General features: G+C 41.4%; 1 protein-coding gene across 4 annotated transcripts in view; it reads right to left on the bottom strand.

Annotated features, from left to right (window-relative positions):
• Positions 1 to 24,861, bottom strand: part of USP6NL (USP6 N-terminal like) — a 198,524-nt gene that overhangs the window by 48,837 nt on the left and 124,826 nt on the right. For 3 of the 4 annotated variants that reach the window (XM_062210917.1, XM_062210916.1, XM_062210919.1), the window contains 2 exons: positions 21,283 to 21,322; positions 9,234 to 9,314 (listed from right to left, as the gene is read on the bottom strand). In XM_062210917.1, coding sequence (XP_062066901.1) covers positions 9,234 to 9,314; positions 21,283 to 21,322 — 121 coding nt within the window. Of the gene's footprint in view, positions 1 to 9,233; positions 9,315 to 19,677; positions 19,752 to 21,282; positions 21,323 to 24,861 lie in introns of those variants that run through there. The other variant, XM_062210918.1, reaches the window with a different exon arrangement.

Here is a 24,861-nt window from a genome sequence, read left to right as displayed (position 1 = left end):
GACAGTACTTTTTCCTAATTTATACAATTTGATTTCCACACTCCCTGTTGGTATAATTTGCTTGATACCTAATTTCTTCTCTTACCCCCAAACATCAGACAGGTGCTTCAAATAGTAAACAGGATGCTTTGGCCAGAAGTGTCTTCATAGAGAACAGAGTACGCTATGGAACCCCCAGTCATCTTCCTACGACCAGGGGTCTCTAGAGTAGATCAGACTCATTCCCATCACCCTCACACGTCAGCTAATTCCACTGGCAAGCTTCGTCTCCCTCTCTCTCTCTCTCTCACACACACATCCACACATTCCCATTCTCCCCTCTCTTTCTTGTCCTCTTTTCAAATCTTGGAATTTCTTCAGGAAAATCTTTGTCATTGTCTTAGATGACATCAATCCTATCTGATCAGACAAAAATACTGATCAATCTCCATTAAAGAAAGACATCACTTTTAAATAAAATTAGGCATAAATCATTAACACTATCAACTCATTGGGTCCTTGAAAGGTCATTGCTTTTGCCCTAAGAATCAAAAGCTTCAGTACACTCTCCATCTCTTTGTATTTCTATTTTTTCCTCAACTCTATTCAAAATAACATAAAAATTATTACAGTCATTATGATGTACTTAGTAACACTTTCAAAATTAAAACTAGGTGTCCAGATCAGGACATGACTAAACAAACACAGCCCTTAAAGAGCAAGGTTAGGAACAGGTACATAACTATCTTTATGAGCAAGACAATATATTTGAACACTATGGCTAAGAAAAGGAGGAGTAAGTTCTAGTAAGCGATATACTGAAGAGCTATGACAATCAACAGGCAGAGCTTCACTGTATACTATTGCACTACTTAACATTTTTTAAACTAAAGCTTTAGTAAACAAGTCACAATGTAGTTTCAGGAAACTGTGTGGGCGAAAGTAAGTAAGTAACAATTTACAGTAACTTCTGTGAATACTGTGAAGTTGATTCAGTTAGATCATTATACACTATTTCCATTTTATTCTTTTAGTATGAACACAGTATGCCTCAAATTTGAAATTTCAATAGACAAGAATCATAAAAGTTTTAACTTGTAAAAAACTCTAACCAAAAGAACATTTACAGAAAGGCTGTGGATTGACTGTAAACTAGACTTGCAAAATTTCCTGTGTATTCAACATTCATGTCCATTGATAAATAAATCTTTAAAGAAAGTCTGCTATAGTTGACACTTCTTACTGGTTCAGCATGGTGGCTCTCACCCAGTCACTGGGGAGGGGAAGAAGTGATTCTGTGTGAGAGAGTTAGGAAACGTTTCCTTTAGAGAAAATGACAATAACTCAGTACTGAAGGATTTATAGGAATGTGTCAGGGAAAGAGAGTGAAGGTGGGGTTATATGTGAGAATAATGATGGTTCAAGTCATAATAATGGCATTGGTAATAATAATTACACTAATGTTTTCTGATTATTTATTATGATCCAACATTATGCTATGTGTTATAGTTACGGAGAGTGCTTTGTGTCTCTAAATCAACTTACGATTTTTACTACTACTATATCCTTGAAGAGGTAGGTACTATTAGTACCATGGTCATTTTACAAGTGAGGAAATTAACAAAAGTTAAGTAAGTATTTCAAAATAAACTGTGGAATAAGAATTCAAATTCAAGTAGTCTGACTTCAGACTATTCATAATTAACAACCATGATGCAGAATTTTTATTGTTGGTCTTACACAACATTTTAGTACCCAATTTGAAAAGTAACACAAATTTATTTCACAGATTTGAGATACCCTGAGGGGCAGCCCTGTTGTATGCCAGGTTAAACTGCTGCCTGACCAGGTGCCTGCTAATGTGCCTTGGAAAGCGGTGGAAGATGGCCCAACTTTGCACCCATGTGGGAGACCTGGTTGAAACTCCTGGCTCCTGGCTTCAGTCTGGCCTATCCCTGGCCATTGCAGCCATTTGGAGAGTGAACCAGCAGATAGAAGATTAATCAATCTCTCTTTCCTTCTCTATAACTCTTTTAAACAAATAATCTTGAAAAAAAATTTGCCTAAAATTTACCTTTTGTTTTCAGCACCTCTGTTCATTTGCCAATAAAATCAAGCTATATATTTCAGTCCTATAGTTACATTTAAAAATCTATCAACGGGGGCCAGTGTTGTAGTGTAATGGGTTGGGCCCCAGCCTATGATAACAACATCCCACATGGGTGCCTGTTCAAGTCTTGGCTGTTCCACTTCCTATCCAGCTCCCTGCTAATGTGCCTGGGAAGGAAGGAGAAGGTGGGCCCAAGTCCTTGGGCCCCGCCAGCCATATGGGAGACCTGGATAAAGCACCTGGCTCCTGGCTTCAGCCTTGCCCAGCCTTGGCCACTGTGGCAACCTGAGGAGTGAACCAGTGGATGGAAGATAGGTGTCTCTTCCTCTCTCTGTAACTCTGCCTTTCAAATACATAAATAAAAATCTTTAAAAAAGAATAAAAATTTATGAACTAAAAAAATTTCCATCAAGTGGCTAATATTTCCAATACTTTGTTTTAATTTCAGTGATCTCAAAACAGTGATAAATGCCAATCCATGAAATTTTGGCCACTAGTAAGTAAACGTTTTAGCACAGCAAGGCTGATGTAATTCTGTGGGACCACAAGGCTCCAAGTGTACCCCAGAAAACAAAAGTTCACACTCCGAGCCCTTATTGACTCTCCATTTTCATTAATTACCCTGCTCCAATGGCTCCTTTGTCTCTGCCTCCAAACAGAACCAGTCTTCCAAATCTGGATCTAAAAAAACCTTTAACCATTCACAAGGTCCTATTGCCTTTCATAACTAAATTCTATTTCCTTCCCAACTGCCACTGACAAATGCCAAAAGGGAAAGTAAGCATAAAAGATGGTGCAATTAAATGAACTTTAGAGTCTGGACACAGAATCTCTAGTTTGCTGCCAACAAGCTATGTGACCTTGAGAAATTTACTTTTACGTGGTTAGTAAAATAAAATGCAGAGTAATATGGTCTCACAGGCCCATTCAGTTATTTGACTAATACATGGTGGCGGGGAACTCTGCTGTGACACAGCTTAGAGAAAATGATATTGTGACCAGTAAAATCACAATGATCTTCATTAACAGAGATAACTTCAATTTAACAGACCACACACACACACACACACACACAAATATATTTAATTTATTTGAAAGGCAGAGCCACAGAGAAAGAGAGGGAGACACAGAGAATTTTCATCCCCTGGTTACTCCCAAAATGGCCGTAACGGCCGGGGCAGGACTAGGCCAAAGCCAGGAGCTTCATCCGGGTCTCCCATATGGGTGACAGAGGCACAAGCACTTGAGCCACCTTCTGCTGCTTTCCCAGTTGCATTACCATGGAGCTAGATCAGAAGTGGAACAGCTGGGACTCCAACCAGCACCCATATGGGGATGCTAGCATTGCAGGCAGAGGATTAACCTGTTAAGCCATAATGCGGCCCCCATTAACAGACTATATTTTAAATTAAAACACAGTACTATTGGTACTTAGGGACGTATCTAGGTACCAACACACAGACAACAGAATCTTAGTGGAAACTTTTTTTCTTTAACATAAATATTTGGGTTCTAAAAATCCAAACATTCTTGGGGCCAGGGCTGTGGGTAGAAGGCTAAGCCTCCACTTGTGGCACCAGCATCCCATATGGGTGCCACTTGGTGTCCTGGCTGCTCCTCTTCCAAACCAGATGTCTGCCTATGGCCCAAATGTTTCCTAACTATTTAAAAGGAGTAGAAGATGGCCCAAGTGGTTGGACCCCTGCACCCTTGTGGAAGAACTGGAAGAAGCTCCTGGTTCCTGGCTTCAGATCAGCTCAGCTCCAGCAGTTGTGGCCATTTGGGGAATGAACCAGCAGATGAAAGACCTCTCTCTCTCTCTGTCTCTCCCTCTCTCTTCTATAGCTCTGCCTCTCAAATAAAAAACAGAATATTTTTAAAAATCCAAATATTTCTACCAAAGGTATATTTTTAATCTCAAGATATTTTTTTAAAAACTTTTATTTAGTAAATATAAATTTCCAAAGTACAGTTTATAGATTACAATGGCTTCCCCCCCCAATAACTTCCCTCCCACTCGCACCCCTCCCATCTCCCGCTCCCTCTCCCATTCCATTCACATCAAGATTCATTTTCAATTCTCTTTATATACAGAAGATCAATTTAGTATATATTAAGTAAAGATTTCATCAGTTTGCACCCACACAGAACATAAAGTGTAAAATACTGTTTCAGTACTAGTTATAGCATTAATTCACATTGGACAACACATTAAGGACAGATCCCACATGAAAAGTAAGTACACAGTGACTCCTGTTGTTGACTTAACAATTTGACACTCTTGTTTATGGCGTCAGTAATCTCCCCAGGCTCTAGTCATGAGTTGTCAAGACTATGGAAGCCTTTTGAGTTCGCCAACTTCGATCTTATTCTGACAGGGTCATAGTCAAAGTGGAAGTTCTCTCCTCCCTTCAGAGAAAGGTACCTCCTTCTTTGATGACCCGGTTCTTTCCACTGGGATCTCACTGGCAGAGATCTTTCATTTAGGTCTTCTTCTTCTTCTTCTTCTTCTTTTTTTTTTTTTTAATTTGCCAGAGCGTGTTGGCTTTCCATGCCTAAAATACTCTCACGGGCTCTTCAGCCAGATCCGAATGCCTTAAGGGCTGATTCTGAGGCCATAGTGCTGTTTAGGACATCTGCTATTCTATGAGTCTGCTGTGTATCCCGCCTCCCATGATGGATCATTCTCTCCCTTTTTTATTATATCAGTTAGTGTTAGCAGACACTAGTCTTGTTTGTGTGATCCCTTTGACTCTTAATAATTTACTTATATCACTATTATGTAAGTAAGGAATCCATGGAGAAAAAACATACCTTCCCTTAGAAGAGACAAAAATCCATGCTACTTTTTACTTTACTTATTTAAAACAAGATATGAATTGAAAACAGTAATTCTTTTATAAGATGCATTGTTTCACACCAAATTGGACCATGTGTATCATCAAATGATTTCAGCATTATAGCTATGCAGAGTGCTTTAAAATTTTACATCACATCTCTCCTAATGAGGTACCTTTCTCTGAAGGGAGGAGAGAACTTCCACTTTGACTATGACCTTGTCTAAATATGATCAGAGTCGGTGAACTCAAAAGGCTTCCATAGCCTTGGCAACTCATGACAAGAGCCTAGGGTGATTACTGATGCCATAAACAAGAGTGTCAATTTGTTAAGTCAACAACAGGAGTCACTGTGCACTTACTCCTCATGTAGGATCTCTGTCCTTAATATGCTGTACATCGTGATTTAATGCTATAACTAGTACTCAAACAGTATTTTTCACTTTGTGTTTCTATGTGGGTGCAAACTGTTAAAATCTTTACTTAATATATACTAAACTGATCTTCTGTATATAAAGATAATTGAAAATGAATCTTGGCCGGCACTGTGGCTCAACAGGCTAATCCTCTGCTTAGCAGCGCCAGCACACTGGGTTCTAGTCCCGATCAGGGTGCCAGATTCTGTCCCGGTTGCCCCTCTTCCAGGCCAGCTCTCTGCTATGGCCCGGGAGTGCAGTGGAGGATGGCCCAAGTACTTGGGCCCTGCACCCCATGGGAGACCAGGAGAAGCACCTGGCTCCTGCCTTCGGATCAACACGGTGCGCCGGCCACAGGGCGCCAGCCGCGGCGGCCATTGGAGGGTGAACCAACAGCAAAAGGAAGACTTTTCTCTCTGTCACTCTCTCTCACTGTCCACTCTGCCTGTCAAAAATTAAAAAATAAAAATAATAAAAATAAAAATAAATTTAAAAAAAAGAAAATGAATCTTGATGTGAATGGAAGGAGAGAGGGAGCGGGAGAGGAGAGGGTTGTGGGTGGGAGGGAAGTTATGGGGGTGGGGGAAGCCATTGTAATCCATAAACTGTACTTTGGAAATTTATATTCATTAAATGGAAGTTAAAAAAAATCTCTCCTAATGGAAACCGCATTAGCTAGAGTTACTGTCAGAATAATGACCCAGAAGAATCATTCATTTTAACAGAGGCTTACTACTTTCATAGATTATATATATCACACATACTTACATATGGAGAAAGAAGCACATAAAGCCATATAATTCTACAAGTATTTTATTAGACTGAATGTGAGAACAAAGTGAAGATGCAATTTATTGAACTTTATTCTGTAATTGCCGCTTGAGTAATCTTTCCACAAAGACATAAGGTAAAGTAGTTGTCAATTGTTAAGCCAATACAAGAGGCCCCATGATATTAAACAAGAGCAAGGTGGTATAGCTAACATTCTACTTTGAAGTGATTCCTCTTAAAAACACCATGAGTTCTAAACCTAATGTACTAAAACAGAGTTAAAAAATCAACAACCCAAAATGAACTCACTCTTGATGAAAATAAAATATTAAGGATGTTCAAAATGAAAAATGACATTAGCCCTTCAAGGTACCCCAAGACAAAAATTTTTCCATAGTTAATTTTCACATAATTTAAAGTCTGCTCTTAAAAATTAACCCCTTATATTAAGGACTAGTGGGGCTGGCGCTGTGGTATAACAGGTAAAGCTGCCACCTGCAATGCCAGCATCTCATATGGGCATAGGTTCAAGTCCTGGCTGCTCCACTTCCATAGGATGCAGCTCTCTGCTGTGGCCAGAGAAAGCAGCGAAATATGGCCCAAGTCCTTGGGCCTCTGCACCCACACGGGAGACCCAGAAGAAGCTCCTGACTCCTGGCTTTGGATCAGCACAACTCTGGCCATTGCAGCTATTTGGGGAATGAACCAGCAGATGGAAGACCTCCCTCCCTCCCTCTCTCTCTCTTTCTCTCTGCCTCTGCCTCTCTGTAACTCCATCTTTCAAATAAATAAATAATTTTTAAAAAAGACTACTAAAGAATGCTAGATCCCTATACTAAAGAAACTGCTTAGTTTTGCTTAGCTCTGATTTTCCTTACTTTATTTAACCAGAGAGGCCTTTTCTCATTTAATAATACATAACACTTATTGACTGCACAATTAAGTGTCAAGCACTTTCTAAGTATTTCACTAAATTAATCACTCGATCCTCACAACAACACTGCGAGGTAGGTACCGTTTCTGCTCCCATTTTACAGAGATGAACAACCCACAGCAGAGGCTGGTGAAATATCTTCCTCCAAGTTCACATAGCTGGTAAATGGCAGAGCTGCAGTTCGAACCCAGGAGAGTCTGGATCCAGTATCTCTTAACCATGGGGCTACACTGCTTCTATGTACAGCCTACTGAAATTCAAGGAACTGATGTACTCTGGAATTCTTATTGGCAAATACTGACATATGATTTATGTCTACACAAAATGAGGGAAAAGAATTACATGGGAAAAAATATGAGGAAATATAGAAAAATCCCAACAGTCGACTCAGTTGGGTTTTTAAACACTATAGAAGATGTCTTTCTTAACCTTTAAAATCTTTTTATTGTCCAGCTTGCCTCCAAAAAACTATTAGTGGTAGTTAACATCCACTGAATGTTCAGGATATGCAGGGTACAACATAAGTGCTCTATGTTCATTAAACCATTAAAGCTTCAACCTTTTGAAACGAGTACTATTATCTCAATTCAGATAAAGGAGCTGATGCGGAGATGTCAATGGTTCTCAAAGTACAAACCATAAGGTCACAATTCTTTTTGTAATAAGGACAACAGGCTATTTTGCACCTCCACTGTGCTGACTTTTGCACATGCCAACAGAAAAGCAATGGTGTTAGAACTGCTGCATGTTGGCACAAGTTGGCACAAATCAAGGCTGTAGTTACTCCATACTTAGGAATTATAAGATTCCTTCCCCATACTTAGAGGAAAAAATTTCATTTAAGAATGTCCTAGGGGCCAGCACTGTGGTTCATCAGGTAAAGCCGCCACCTGCAGTGCCAGAATCCCATATGGGCGCCAGTTCAAGTCTTGGCTGCTCCACTTCTGATCCGGCTCTCTAATGTGGCCTGGGAAAGCAGTAGAAGATGGCCCAAGTCCTTGGGTCTCTGCACCCACATGGGAGACCCGGAAGAAGCTCCTAGCTCCTGGCTTTGGATTGGCACAGTTCCAGCCATTGCGGCCAACTAGGGAGTAAACCAGCAGATGAAAGGCCTCTCTCTCTGCCTCTCCTTCGCTCTGTGTGGCTCTTTCAAATAAATAAATTAATAAAAAAAAAAAAAAAGAAGAAGAAGAAGAATGACCTGGTTCAAACAGTAAATCTCAAATACATATCTTATTAAATGTTGCGGACAAAATGGGAAGATTGTGTGTGTGTGTGTGTCTGTGTGAATGGAGTTTTTGCCGCATACCAAAGTACGATGAGTGTCTCAAAAAAAGCACTTATTAAATGGTTTGAACCATCATCTAAACCAACGTGTTCCCCACCTGCCAGCGAAACACTGCTACTACCTGAAGCACAGCTAACTAGCCCACTACTGTTGTCTGATCTGGGGGAGTATCTAGCAGACAATGTCTCAAAAGTAAAGGAAGTGAGCCTGTCACATCAAGGAAGTAACTCACACTGTATCTGCTGACACTGACAACATTTGACCTTTCAAGCAAAAATTAGAACATTGGAAAATTGCCAGAAGCTTTCACTTTCCCACTAAAGACTTTCATGATGAGCCTGGTGGTGGTAACAATGGATGCACGCGTTTTTCTTTAACTGGTTTACAATTTAGCACAACTTGTATGCGGAACAAAAAGACTTACACAAAAGGAAGTTTGGCAGAAGCATCTGGACACTGCTTCTGCTTCAGGAAGCACTCGGAGGCCAGCCCTGTCTCTTTCTGAGCAGTGTGACATTTCCATAGGAAGCCTGGAACTGCCCCTGTGATTTCTGACCCCAAAGGAAACAAACTGAGCTCAAGAGGAAGTTGACACTGCATAAGGCAGGGTAGATGGAAGAAACGAAATTGCCAGCAACATCATGGAACAGCTGAATTAAAGCACTACTGCAATCCACCCTACGTCTGGGCCATCCAATAGTCTCCCGATTGCTGAAAGCAATTGGAATTGGGTATTACAACACAAAGACTCCTAACCTGAGGTATTCTGCTAAACTGAATTCAAATGTCAAAAACAAATATAAATAAAACAGCCTTAACACTACAGAAAAACTTTCACTGGGAAGATCTACTTGAAATTTATTTTGTTTCATATAGAAATGAAATTATTTTAAATTACCTTTTCAGTGTTCTTGTATTTTTCCCATCCTTTTAGCATTTTCAGCCATTTGGCAGTTCTTTCAATTTCGAGATGCTTTTGCTAAAATAAAAAATCAAATTTATTGTTACTGCTTGTTCAAGATTTTTTTACTTGAAAATTACAAAAAAAAAAGAGAAAATTTTGCTAGAAAGGACTATTAAAAGATGTTAATAGATAGCAAATATCTTATTTAGCTTTTATTAATCTGGATATTAGAGCTATCTCAATAATATTCCATAATTCAAATTAAGATTCACAGGCAATGCTACACTTAAGAAAAAAGATTAAGAAGATAACTGATTAAATTTTCCAACACTTTAAAATTTATCTCAGAAATCTGTGTATTCTACAAATTTAAACAAAAAAGAAATTTTTAAAATATTTTGAAATATCTTTTATGAAACAATGAAAACACAACTTGAAAATTCAATTCTCTTCCTTTTCATTTTACTGAATTTAAGCACATTAATGTTTTTGGTGAAAGAGCTGGTTTCTTAAAGGAAAACTGGTTACTTATTTATCGAGTGAATAACACATAAGTAGCACTGTGCTAGGAAAAATTTACATACATACACGTATACATGCTGTCCCAAGACAAGTTCACTGTATGCCAAGGGTAACTGACTTGGAAATATACAGTACTGTGCCAGGTGCTGTGACACAGAGGCAGGAAAAGTAATGGCAAGGTCACGATGGAGGAAGTCAAATCCACCAGGGATGTCAGAGAAAATGATCCCTAATGGAAGAACTGAAAGAGTATTAGGGTTTATATCTAAAAGTACAATGCGGGAAAGAACACTCTAGACAGCATGGGAATAGGTTGATTTCTGAGACAATTCAGCACCATGGGAAGTAGGGGGAGGCTCACAATTTTTCCAAAGTGTTTAATAAAGGAAGCATTAGGAGATGAGGCTGTCAAAGGAGACAGGGATCTTGTGTGTCATGCTAAACTGAGATTTGGGGCAAAGGTGGGGAACGGAGAAGGTGACAAAAAGCACTTGCTCCTCACTTCCTGAGTTTCCAGGACCACAGATTCCCGCCCCCGCCCCCCACCTGCAAGTGTAATCAGCATACGAATAAAAAACAACTGAAACAGAAGAACACACAGGAGAGGAAATCGTTCTAAGAAAACACTTCATGCTCAAAGATGTATGTATGTTCACTGCAACCCCGTGAGGTAGTTCCTTCTGATCATCTCCACTACCCGGTAAAGCAACTGAGGCACCAAGGGCGTCTAGTAAGCTGCAAAGCCAGGACTACACTCTCAGCAGGCACACCCTGCTTCCATCAGGTCCTCTGCCCTAGCACAGGCAACCACAGCTCCTGGATGAAAGCAATCGCTCCGTACAGACTGGCTTCAATCCAGCCCCAAGCAGGCAGTCATTATATTGGCAGATGGTATACACCCACCACCAGTATTTTTAGATCTAAAAGAAGCATAAAATCCAAAGAAAATCTCAGCAATCAGAATATTTTTACAGAATTTTATCTTTAGGGTGTTCTTAAACTTTACCTTTCAATGCTTTTTTAAAATTCTTGATGGGCTTTTTTGTAAGAAAAGATTACTTGGTTATAAATCCCATTTTTCAAAAGGTTAGGCATATTCTTCATTATATTATTAGTGATAAAATGCTACAAATGAGTACAGCAGTGTTTAATTTTAAAACTTAGGGGCCAGCACTGTGGCGTGGGGGGTGGGGCCACTGCCTGCAGTGCCAGCATCCCATGTAGGCGCACCGGTTTGGTCTGGCTGCTCCACTTCCGATCCAGCTCTCTGTTATGGCCCAGGAAGGCAGTGGAAGATGGCGCAAGTGCTTGGTCCCTGCACCAGCGTGAGAGACCCAGAGGAAGCTCCTGGCTTTGGGCTGGCACAGCTCCGCCAGTTGTAGCCATTTGGGGAGTGGGCCAGTGAATGAAGGACCTCTCTAACTCTGCCTTTTGAACATATGAATAAATCTTAAAAAAAAAAAAAAAACTTAGTGGGGCACTGAAACCCAGTTAATATTTCTGCTACATGTGATGTAGAAAAGAGCAAACTGATAAAAATCAAGATTGATGTTTACTGCCACTTGGTATTTTTTGTTTTTGTTCTGCACTTTCTTCCTTGACTCCTTCAAAGCATAATCCTTTTTTTCCCACCAACAAGAAAGTAACAAGTAAGTGAACCCAAGAGTAAAATAACATACAATTTGCCAGCAACAACCCCGTCAAGATCCAGCAGGTCTGTTGCTATCCTCCATGTTATCAGTGAATCACTAAGAAAGTAGTCATTCTTTATTTTTTTAAAAACATGCTTTTGTGTGTAGATTATGTTGAATTCTATACATTCTCATACTACAAGGGCAAAACACATACATACACAAGTACAATCTTATGAACTATTGCGCATGCTTTTCTTTCCCCTACAGCAACAAAAAGAAAAGGATAAACCTTGGATATGTTCCAGGTTGCAGATTTCCAGGGGTGGGGAACCTTTTTTCTGCCAAGGGCCATTTGGTTATCTATATCATCAGTCTCAGGCCCTACAAAACGACCGACTTATAAATTAGCTTGCTAGGTTTATTGGATCTTGAGTCTTGCCTGCGGTTGCCTTGGTAGTGTCAAACCAAATGATTTCACGGGTTCTATAGAGCCCATGGGCTGGACATTCCCCACCCTTGCTTTAGAAGGTGGGGCCTGATAGGAGGTCCTTAGTTTCTAACTCTCTGAAGAGGGTGATCATAGAGTTTGGGCACACCGGCTCTCTCAGCTTCCTGGCTCCTCATACGCTCACTCCTCCACACATGCTCTGCCATTCCTATCTACCACCCTCCCAGAGGCCAGACCAATGAGGCCACCGGATCTTGGAACCTCCAGAACGGTGAGCCAAATGTACCTTTTCTCTTTCTAAAGTTAATTTCCTCAGGTATTTCATTGCAGTAACAAAAATCTGACTAATACATTCTGTTTTTTTGGGGGGTTTTTTTGACAGGCAGAGTTAGACAGTGAGAGAGACAGAGAGAAAGGTCTTCCTTCCATTGGTTCACCCCCCAAATGGCCGCTAATGATCCCGCCCGCTACGCCGATCTGAAGCCAGGAGCCAGGTGCTTCTCCTGGTCTCCCATGCGGGTGCAGGGCCCAAGCACTTGGGCCATCCTCCACTGCACTCCCGGGTCACAGCAGAGAGCTGGACTGGAAGAGGAGGAACCGGGACAGAATCCAGCGCCCCATTTGGGACTAGAACCTGGGGTGCTGGCACCGCAGGCGGAGGATTAGCCTAGTGAGCCGCGGCGCCGGCCTAATAACATTCTTGCACTTCAGGTGTCTCATCTATAAAAATGAGTTATGATCATTCTGACACTTCTATTCTAAGTGGTGTAAATTTCCAAATCACATTATTATTAAAGTATGAAGTCCTTGATTACAATGACCATGACATATGCTCATCTTTTTAATTTCATCATCTAAAGAAGTGGTGTTACAACAGCATTTAAACTGAACAGAACTTGCATAAGAAAAGATCATTAAATAACACTATGAAGTAATGAATTAATAGCACTCTGAAGTAACTTAGGTGAAAGGGTGGAAAGGAAAATGAATACAAATACAGAGACCAAAATCAGAGTATTATTTTGACAGCAGTTTGATCACTATAATATGTTAGTAATGAAAAGTAAATTATAATGCTATCTTTTATGTAGCATAATGGTAGAAATGCTATAACTCCATCATGTTGGTAATGCTTTTCAAAATGCTGCCAAAAGGCAGAACTACTGATGTCTGAAGCCTATACAAAATTGGTATTAAATAATTCTGTTGTGGGCCAATGCTGTGGTATAGCAGGTTAAATCACTGTCTGCAGCACCAGCATCCCATATGGGTACCAGTCCTGGCTGCTCCACTTCCAATTCAGCTCCCTGCCAATGTGCCTGGGAACACAGTAGAAGATGGCTCAAATACTTGGACCCCTGTACCTGCATGGGAAACCTGGATGAAGCTCCAGGCTTCAGTCTGGCTCAGCCCTGGTTGTTGTGGCCATTTTGGGGAGTGAACCAGTGGATGGAAGCTCTCTCTCTCACCCACTCTCTCTTTGTAACTTGCCATTCAAATAAATAAAATAAATCTTTTTTTAAAAAATTTAGCAGGATTATTACCTGATGGTGCTGTATCTTTTATGTCACTCATCAGGGCCACCCAGTGCCAATCTACAACATTATCAAATGATACCATAAGTTGAGTACTTGTTAAGGTAGTATTTGCTTAGTTTCTCCATTAACTGAAAAAGAAATTCCCTTTTGTTATTAATAATCTACGGGATACAGTTTTAGATAATAATTTTTGACACTGAGAAGTTTTTCTCTCCAGGCCCTTTTCCCTTTAAATACCACTATGGTCTAAAGGATTATTTTATTCAACATATTAGAATCTGTTACCATCATGATTGTTTTTGAATCTCAAATTGTCCCAAACTTGGCTGGACTGTTCCCTAGCTGATCCATTTCTCCACTTTAAAACTGGTCCTTGTGAAACACCCTATTAGTCTGTTACCAATTCTTTGTTTTCTGGCATATTCTAGTCCACCTTATGATACTTTCCTGATCTCAGACCTACAATCAGCCACTACTTTAAGAAACCACGTTTCTCTTTAACGGAAAATGGTATAAAATATTAAGATCTTGGTGCTAGATGTGCTCATCACTGCAATATACTAAATTGTACGGAGATCTGACATAAGGAAATCCTACTCCTCTCAGAATATCAGAACATATATCCAAAGGAACATAATGCAGAGGTCTTTATGTCCATCGTACATTCCCTGTGCAATCTCACCATTCTTCCACTGGCAAAAAAACAGTATGCTGTTGTGAACTTTCCTTCCCATGAGCTGTTTATAAGGAAGAATTAAACCTCTGTTTAAAGCTTATGATACAATATCTTTAAAAAAAAAAAGATTTTATTTATTTGAGAGGCACAGTTACAGACAGAGAGGTCTTCCATCCTCTGGTTCACTCCCCAAATGGCCACAACGGCCTGAGCTGGGCTGATGCAAAGCCAGGAGCCAGGGGCTTCATCCAGGTCTCCCATGTGGGTACAAGGGCCCAAGTACTTGGGCCATCTTACACCACTTTCCCAGGCCATTAGCAGGAAGCTGGATCTGAAGTGGAGCAGCTGGAACTTGAACTGGTGCTATATGGGATGCCAATGCCACAGATGGAGGTTTAACCTACTACGCCATAGCGCCAGCCTCAGATACAATATCTTATCACCTTAAGTTTTGCCAAGTCAAAATTGGTTTCTCTTATTGGGGCAAGGAAGATGTAAGGAATAAAGCCAGAACCAGTATCTTCCTTGTTACCTCTCAACCTCCAAAGATCTGAGACTATATTCTTAATCCTATGTAGGACTAGTTAAACAGTTAAGTATTTTACAATTATTCGTTAAATACTCCACAAAGCTTGTCTTCTGTCTGGTCCAAGGTTCCTCCCACTATTAATAGGACTAATAATCTGGATAGTAAAAGCTAAAGGTAAACACAATGCATGGATGGATATGAAACAGCTTTTCTGGGGGTGGGCATTTGACCCAGCAGCTAAGACATCACTTAACATGCCCATATCCCACATTGGAGTGCATAGGTTTGAGTTCTAGCTCCGCTTCTGATTCCAAGCTCTTGCTAATGGACAACTTCAGAGGCAGGAGGTGATGGTTCAAGTGCCTGGGTCTCTACCATGCACATGTGAGACCCAGACTGATTTCCAGCTCCTGGCTTTGGCCTGGCCCAGCCCTGGCTGCTGCGGGCACTTGAGAAGTGAATCAAAGACTTCTCTGTGTCTCTCTGCCTTTCAAAGAAATAAAAATAAATTAAAAAAAAAAAAAAAAAAGAAGTGCAAACAGCTTTTGTCTTCTGGAATAAAAAACTCTTAGCACTTTGTTCAAATTGAAGTCTTCAGGTGTTTTATGACTCCTGTTTGAATACTAGTGTGATACTGTAACATAGGAAATTCATTTATTGGTATCTGCCCCCAAGTTCCTGGTTCCTGAAACCCTTGACATTTCCTGAGTGATAAGTGCTTCTTTTGATCTAATGATTTACCTCTTGGTGGGTTCCTGGATCAGCAGCACACCCCCACTCTCCTGGAGTGGGAAAGGGACTGGAGATTGAGTTACTAATCAATCATGCTTTATGCTGAAGCCCCCATAAAAACATTCCTGAACTATGGGGTTCAGAGAGCTTCAGGTTGGTGAACACATACAGGTCCTGGGAGGGTGGCACACTGGGCAGGGGAGAAGCTCTGTGACCATTTCCCATATCTAGTGTTCAGCATCTTCCATTTGGCTATTTCTGAATTGCATCCTTTTATAATAGATAGTAAGCGAAACACTTCCTTGAATTCTGTAAATGACTGAGCCTGAAGAGGGGGGCAGGGGTCACTGAAACCTCTGATTTACAGCCTGTTGGTCAGAAGCACAGGTGACAACTTGGGCTTTCAATTGGTATCTGACATGAGGAATAGTCTTGTGGGAAAAGTAGTAAATACTGCGTTGCCAGATTTTATTTTGTCAAATGTAGGTCAGTGAGGTCGGGGCTAGCTTTCGTTAGCTAAGAGACTGAGCTAAATTGTTGGATACCCATTCAGTATCCACTGGAGAACTGTTTAGTGTGTGGAAAACAAAACAAAAAAAATCACACATATCTTGATGACCAGAATTGTGGTGTGCTATGCTGAGTGTTAGAACAGGAAAAACAATTTTTCCCACCTTTAGAGTTTGTTTTTTTCATCTCTTTACAACTAGGACGCATCAACACCAATGAAACTGATGGGAGTCACACATGCCAGGATCTCACCAGCAGAGGTCAGGATAGGACAAGAAGTCTAAGAAGGACAAGGTCTGTTTTTACAGAATGCCTCAACATTAAAAGTATCAGCCATGTATTTTGAATAAGACTTCACATTATGTAAAATTAAGATACCAAGTTTAAAGGAAAAATAGACTCCAATATTCTATATGCAATGCAAAATGTTGCACTACATGAAAAGCCGAATCAATGAAAATTCATAGCTTTATACTTCCTTTCCTCCTTATTAAAAACATCAATAAGCTGGATGAAACAATATAATCCATTATTAATACTGTTCTCTACAGACTAAATATAATAAGTGCGTGTGTTGGTTTCAGTGTCTGTTTGGGGGGAATTCAGAGCACTTTGCAAACACCAACATTAATCCTCTTAGGAGGGAGGATTACCGTCCCTATTTTAAACAGAGGGTGCCTTATGTAAAATAATACACTGGCAAAGCTGGAAGTCAAACCATGATTACCTGATGATGTACTAACGTACTAGTCTTCCCAAATGGCAAGAAGTACAGCTTCGTGGGTGTTTTGTAAAACTGTACACTGCAGCAGGCTATCATCACCACTGATTCCGCACAATCAAAAAAAACCTAAGTAAAATACTTTTGTATTAGTTTCCTTAAATTAGTAGAGCTTGCCCACTAGGACTAGGTAGTCACCACAGAATATATTAACTTAAGCCAGAAAAACTCTGGGGTGAGGAGGACATGATGAACTAAAACGTTTCCATTCTACTTTAAAGAAACCAAAATTGTAAAAGGCAGGTCAGACAGTCTCAGTGCAGCGTATGTAGGAAAGGCCATGGGGAACCTCCATCAGCAGCCTCAGAACCTGTCCTTCTCCCAAAGCACAGAGAGTAACACAACTAAATACAAAATTATGTCTTATTTTCAAATAAATTATGAAGGCAGAGATCACTTTTTATCAATTCCCCATTATGAGGGTACTTCAAAAAGTTCATGGAAAATGCAGCTAAAAGATGCTGATCTGGTGCAAAAAAATTAAAATCTATGCACATGAAGGGTCTTCAAAAAGTCTGTGAAAAATGTATTTATGAAAAAATTATGCATGGATGTCAAAACTTTTTATACCAAAACAAATATATCTTTTCATTCCATTTTTCATGAACTTTTTGAAGTACCCTCATATTAAATGCTAAACAATCAATAAATCGTAAGCCTAATTCCATTGGTAAGAAGTTTTATTGTAGAAGCATGTCTATTAAAAAACAAAAATTTAAAAACAAACTTCCTCCAGCACGCATCCTCTGCTAGCTCCGTCTTATATTTCTTCTTTTTCTTCACTGTCATATTTCTTGAGTCATCTAAATTACCAGTGTGAACACTTTTGGGTTTTCTGGACCAGTAAGTTACACAAAGAGGGAGGGGGGCACTGGGAAAAGCAGTAAATATTGAGTTGCAGGATTTTATTTTGCCAAATGTAGATATTTGTTATTTTCTTGCAACTCTTACCTAATTTTTTAAATGCAGGACTTTGCAACATTTGAAGGGGTCATCTCTGACAATGTTTAAATCAATGTACTTAATGTTACAGAGAAGTCATTACATTTCGTTAAGTCATTCATTTAGCCCACTCTTACTGGACACAGACTGCGTGTTAAGTACTACTCTATATCCTGTGGATGCAGCAATGAACAAAAGCATTTTGAAGAAAATAAACCTACCCTCATATAGGTCACCCCTTGGTGGCGAAAACAGACAAAATAAAGAAGTAAGAAAAAATATATAGCATGTGGAAAAGTGTTAAGTGCTAAATATAAGAATAAAAATAAATGAGGAGGCTAATTACCACTGAGGGGAGGGACAGTTTCCAATTTTAGATCGGAGTAATATGTCACAGGGATGAGGACTCAGCCTTGTAGCTATGGGTCAGGGACAGGGCACCACGAGAAAGGAAGCAGCAGTAGAAAATGCCTGAAAGAAGCCATCTAGTGGCATGCTCATGAGATCTAAGGAGCCAGCAAGCAATAAGCAAGGAAAGGGGGAAGGAGAGGCCAGAATTCACAGCAACCTCATCACACGGGGCTTTGTAAGACCATGTAGGCTCCTGCCCTTTCCTCTGGGGGAGATGGGCAGCCACATCAAGTCCCAGTCAGAGAGTGACACGATACTTATTTAACAGGAGCATTCTCACTGTTAAATGAACAGAGAAACTGCGGGGAAGGAGCAATGACAAAACCAGGAAGACAGGAAGCTCCAAAAGAGAGACCAAAGTGGACCAGAACAGCAGAAGCAGAGGCAATGAGACGCCATCAGAGGAGACATCAGGTATGAAGGAAAGTCAAAGATAACTCAGAAGATTTCACAGTGAACAAGAAGACTGGAGCTCCTATTTGCTGAGATGGGGAAGTTTGTCCATGGAATGGATTTCAAGAGAATGACAGAAACTGCAGTTCAGACATTTATCAGACATCCAAGCACATATGCAAGTCAAGACATTTAAGCCTAGACACTGAGGTGCATACAGCAGGATATGTAAGTCGGGGCTACAGGGAGCTAAGTCATCAACATATAGTAGGCATTTAAAGCCAAAAGATCCCAAGGGAAAAAGATACGAGGAGACAGAAGAGCCTGAGACATATGGTGTCGCCAGGGGTAGAGAGCTGGGAGAAGGAACAAGACAGAGAATAAGAAAGAGCCACTGGAACAAATAATATGAGGAGTCTGGGTTCTGAAGTCCAAGAAAGAGAATGTATTCAGACAGACAGGAATCAACACATCAAATGCTCTGGGAGTAAGGCAAGACAAATATTGAGAACTGACTGCTCGATGTAACCCAGGAGACGTAATCAGAGAGCCCGGTGAGAGTCACCGGGCAGGGTTCAAATCTGATTAGAAGTGTAAGGAAAAATGGAAAAGAGAAAATGTAGAGATACCTCTTTAAATGAGTTTTGCTATTAAGAGAAACAGAATCAGAGCTATGGCTGAGGAGGAAATTGGGTCAAAAGACTTCTCTTAATGAGAGTAGTAACAGCACACTGTGATGGAAAACAAGGAAGAATTCAGGAGGCAGAGGAAGAACGCTGGATCTGGGTCCCTGAAGAAGCAACTCTGCACTCTCGGGAGAGCAGACAGGCACTCACAGGGATGGGGGCAGCTTGTGGATGCTCTCTTCTGGCTGCTTCTGGGAGGACTTCCTTCTAAGAAATCCGAAGGAAGAGCAGCAGCTGAGAAAGGACGGAGATGGAGATGGAGATGGAGATGGAGACGCTGGAGATCTGAGGAGAACAGGTTCAAACAGTGGGAAAGGGAGACTACAGAAAGAGTAGGACTCCAGGCAACTCTCATGGTCCAGTTGATCATGGATTTAAAGTACAACCAGTCAGCCAGCTGGATGTTTCCAGGCGTACTTAGCCGCACAACTGCAGGCACGAGGAGCAGGAGAAAGCTGGCTTCACCTAGCATTGCACTTTAGCTTAAAAGCAAGAACGCAGGCAAAGAGTTGAGGCTATAGCTGAGTGATGACACAGCTGCTCCTCGAATTACAATGAGGTTACATCTTGATAAAGCTACTTTAAATTGAAAATGCACTGAACCCACCCATAGAACATCCTAGCTTAGAAACCTACTACACTGTGGAGTGTGGGTTGTTTCTCATGACCGTGGGGCTGACTGGAAATGCTGGGAGAGACCATCATACATGGTGCTGGGCCTGGGAAGATATCACACGCAAAATTCAGTTTCTACCAAACATGTACTGCTTTCACAAAATCATAACGTAAGAAATACTGAGGGCAGAACCATCGAACCATGGCAAGTGAGGGATCATTTGCAATGGCTTACAACAGAATTGAGCTAGCAGAGAAGATACAAATGAAGACATAATACAGTAGTGGAATCAGTGGGCCACAGGAACAGTGAAGTCCGGGCACTGAACAAGAGGTGATGGTCAGAGGTCCAACGAATCCTTAAGTCCTCATTCCAAATGGGCAGATACACAGTTCACCAGTGGCAGAATTCACCTAATGTACTCATCATTATCGTCACTTCCTTCTCATTCATTCCTTAATTAGAAAGAACCTGCTTTCCCCAAGAACAACAACACCATTCCATTTCACTCATAATATGCTCTCCCAGTACCCTCTGACCTCTTCCATCACTTGATCTTCCTTTAGATGCTGGACAGTGAGAATCTATTTCGGAGGGAGCGGTTAGTCTACTGATTGATACACAGTTGCTACTCAATAACATAACTATTAAAAGAAACAAATTCATTTGCCAAAACCTTTAGGGTTCCATGCTAACAAAGAACCAGGTCATGACAAGACCACTCAATTGTAGCAAGTTCCTACTGGGATCTCTATATGAGGCAGCTTCAAAGAGTTCTGAAAAAAATGGAATAATGTGCATTTTCTACAAACTATTTGAAGCTTCCTCATATAAGGAAAATGGCAATTTTGTCTACATATTAAGGTTTTTATACAAATTTGATTTTCAGAAAGCTTTGAATTCACAAAGATTTTTCTAAAATATTTTTCAAATTTCATTTCTAATTTCTCCTCTGTTAAATGAAAGTCAGCTTCTTTCTCTAATCAAACATTCACAAAATGAGGAAATTCCAATCCAAGCCTTCACTTTGATTCTACAATTCATTTTTTGGTACAGAAATAAATGAGGGGAAGAGAGATTCTAAGCAGCCTTGAAACATTCAGTGCCTACTTCTCATGCACACCCAGGTATGGGACCACTGCGAGTGTAATGAGGGAAAGTTACAAAGTGCTGACAAGTTTACTTATTTGACTACAGAAAACATTTGCTGTTGAGGGTGGGGACTTTATTAAATTATCATCGAACAGTTACATTCCAAAGAACTATTGGTCTAGAATGGCACATGTGATTAGCCAGAGGGTATGAGAATCACTTGGAAAGCTGGGCCCGTGGCGCAGACAGGCTGATTTTCACAGATGGAGGTAGGGCTTGAGCCACTGGGTTCTTCGAAGGCCCTCCATTCTAAGTCTAGACTGGGACACAGCAGTCCAAAATGCACGTCTTCTCTGGCAACTGCTACCTTTCCTTCCTCTCCCGTATCTATCAGAGTCGCATCAAGTGCCCCACACTTATTTCATCATTAGTTTGCTTTCTGACAGTGACATGAGCAATCAGGCACTCAGATCACAACAGTGGTAGGTTGGCAACTCACCGGTAACTATGAATACATGAAGAGCTGGACTTACCCGTTCCACAGCTGCATTATGATATGGGAGCTCCTCCTCACTGCAGAAGGAAGGTAATGTATGTTATCAGTGAGATCATGCAGACCTGTCACAACTGTAAGGCTATATAAATACACACACACACACACTCACACACAATAGTCAGTACTTATTAGTTACTACAGGAATTACATAAGTTTACATTCCACTGGGTGCAATATAAAACAATAACTTCTATAATTACAATAGTCTCCATCTTCAAATCTCCAGACCTATGCTGTCCAGTACAGCAGCCACATGTGGCTATTTATAGCAAATTAAAATTTAACATGGTATAACTCAGTGTCATCTGTTTCAGCTCAAGTGCATGAAGGTTGAGTAATTAGAGGTTGCCATATTGAACACTTCCGTAACTACACAAAGTTCTACTTAACAACACTACCCTAGATCAGGACTCAGTAAAGCAAACTTCTGTTAGGGTCAATATCTAATAATAAATAGTATAGGCTCTGCGGACCATACATTCTTGTCCACAACTACTGAACTCTGATGTTGTAATGCAAAAGAAACCACAGACACCATGTAAATCGAGTGTGGCTTTGTTCCTACCAAGCTTTCACAAAAACAGGTGGTGCACTGGACTAGGCCTGCAGGTCGTGGTTTGCCAGCCTCTACTCCAAACCACCACTCCCACTCCTGGCTCAAATAAATGACTTAAAAATCAGAATAACATGGGGCTGGCATTGTGGAGTAGCAGGTAAAGCCACCATCTGCAATATAGGTGCTAATGTGGTTCTACTGCTTCACTTCCAATCCAGCTCCCTGCTAATGGCCTGGGAAAAGCAGCAGAAAATGGCCCAAGAGTTTGGGTCCCTGAACCCTCACTGGAGATCCAGATGGAGCTACAGGCTCCTGGCTTCAGCCTGGCCCAGCCCTGGCCGTTGTGGCCGTCTAGGGAGTGACCAAGCAGATGGAAGATGTGTCTCTCATTCTCTCTCCATAGCTCTCACTTTCAAATGAAGAAATAAATCTTAAAAAAAAAAAAAAAAATGAGGCCGGCGCCGTGGCTTAACAGGCTAATCCTCCGCCTTGTGGCGCCAGCACACCGGGTTCTAGTCCCGGTTGGGGCTCCGGATTCTGTCCCAGTTGCCCCTCTTCCAGGCCAGCTCTCTGCTATGGCCCGGGAGTGCAGTGGAGGATGGCCCAAGTCCTTGGGTCCTGCACCCGCATGGGAGACCAGGAGAAGCACCTGGCTCCTGGCTTCGGATCAGCGTGGTGCGCCGGCCGCAGCGGCCATTGGAGGGTGAACCAACGGCAAAAAGGAAGACCTTTCTCTCTGCCTCTCTCTCTCACTATCCACTCTGCCTGCCAAAAGGGGAAAAAAATCAGACTAAAAAAACTGTCCCCAGGATTTATGAACTAAAATGAAAGCTTCCACTAAAACTGTAAAATAAGGAATTGCCGGCCAGCGCCGTGGCTCACTTGGCTAATCCTCTGCCTGTGGCGCCGGAACCCCGGGTTCTAGTCCCGGTTGGGGTGCCGGGTAACTAATCCCTGTTGCTCCTCTTCCAGTCCTGCTCTCTGCTGTGGCCCGGAAGGACAGTGGAGGATGGCCCAAGTGCGTGGGTCCCTGCACCCGCATGGGAGACCAGGAGGAAGCACCCGGCTTCTGGCTTCGGATTAGCGCAGCGCCAGCCAGAGCGGCCATTTGGGGAGTGAACCAATGGAAGGAAGACCTTTCTCTCTGTCTCTCTGTCACTGTCTATAACTCTCTCTCTGTTTCTCTCTCTCACTAACTCTGCCTGGCAAAAATAATAATAATAATAATAATAATAATAATAATAATAATAATAAGGAATTGCCAGGGAGGGCACTGTGGTAAAGCTGCTGCCTATAGTGCCAGGATCCCATATGGGCGCCAGTTCTAGTCCTGGCTGCTCCACTTCCAATTCAGCTCTCTGCTATGGCCTGGGAAAGTCGTAGAAGATGGCCCAGGGGCCAGCACTGTGATGTAACACCCTGGCCTGAAGCGCCAGCATCCCATATGGGCTCCGGTTTGAGACCCGGCTGCTCCACCTCTGATCCAGCTCCCTGCTATGGCCTGGGAAAAGAGCAGAAGATGCCCAAGGCTTGCTTGGGCCCCTGCACCCACATAGGAGACCCGGAAGAAGCTCCTGGCTTCAGATCGGCACAGCTCTGGCCTTTGCGGCCAAGTGGGGAATGAACCATTGGAGGGAAGATCTCTCTCTCTCTCTCTCTCTCTCTCTCTGCCTCTCCTCTGTGTAACTCTGACTTTCAAATAAATAAATAAATAAATAAATCTTTTTAAAAATAAATAAATGTTAAAAAAAAAAAAAAGTTGGCCCAAGTCCTTGAGCCTCTGTACCTGTGTGAGAGACCTGGAAGAAGCTCCTGGCTTTGGATTGGCTCAGCTCTGGCCATTGTGGCCATTTGAGGAATGAAACAGCAGATGAAAGACCCTTCTCTCTGTCTCTCCATCAGTCTGTAACTCTACCTCTCAAATAAATAAATAAATAAATTTTTAAAAAAAAGATGTTGCTGAATGAATGTATGACTGGAAGGATGAACACAGGCCTGCATGCACGGATGATGGATTTTTACCTTGTCACCTATCAGGAAGGACCACAATCTGGGTGAATGAGTGCTCCTTTATGTCAGCAAACTAGGGTCCATGGGTCAAAACTAGCTCGCTGCTTGTCTTTGTAAATAAATTCTAAGAGAACACTGCCATGTTCATTCATTTATATATTGCCTAGAGTACAAACATAACAGTTGCATAGTTGTGTCAAAGACCCTCGGGCCCACAAAGCCAAAAATATTGGTTCTTTAAAAGAAAATGCTTGCCAATTCCTGCTATCGAGAACAAGGGTCTAAGGGCACCTAAAGGCCACTTAGAGCAAACACTGGGCTGACAGCACATGGCTGTACTTCAGAGAAATGCATTAAGACACAACAACACAGTCATCCCTGGAAGGAGAGGGGCCTTAACTGGATACATTTTTCATCTACTATGCAACTTTAAATACATTTACTAATTAGCATGTATGTGTCTGTAACTTCCAACAGGTCACAGAGAATATTCTGTAACTATGAGAACAACTTTCATTTGGAAACTTAAAATTTAACTTGTTAAAATCAGTAAGTAGGGGCTGGTGCAGTAGGTTAATACTCCACCTGCCCCACCGGCATCCCATATGGCTACTCCTCTTCCAATCCAGCTCTCTGCTATTGCCTGAAAGCAATAGAAGATGGCCCAAGTGCTTGGGCCCCTGCATCCCTGTGGGAGACAGGGAAGAAGCTCCTGGCTCCTGGCTTCAGATAGGCGCAGTTCTGGCCGTTGCGGCCATCTGGGGAGTGAACCAGCGGATGGAAGACCTCTCTATCTCTACCTCTCTCTGTAACTCTTTCAAATAAATAAAATAAATCTTTAAAAAAATCCATAAGTATTGAATATATTGGCTAAATTTCACTTTGGTTTTAAAATAAATTTTATCCAAGGTTAGATTCACTCTAGTCAAAATTTATAAGCCTGTAACCAAACAGATACTCTTTATAATAATAATTTAAAAAAACCTTATA

This window comes from Lepus europaeus, chromosome 14, assembly GCF_033115175.1.
Source record: "Lepus europaeus isolate LE1 chromosome 14, mLepTim1.pri, whole genome shotgun sequence".
In the NCBI taxonomy this organism is placed as follows: Eukaryota; Metazoa; Chordata; class Mammalia; order Lagomorpha; family Leporidae; genus Lepus; species Lepus europaeus.
The sequence above is the reverse complement of the archived record's forward strand: the minus strand, read 5'-3'. Positions and strand labels throughout refer to the sequence as shown.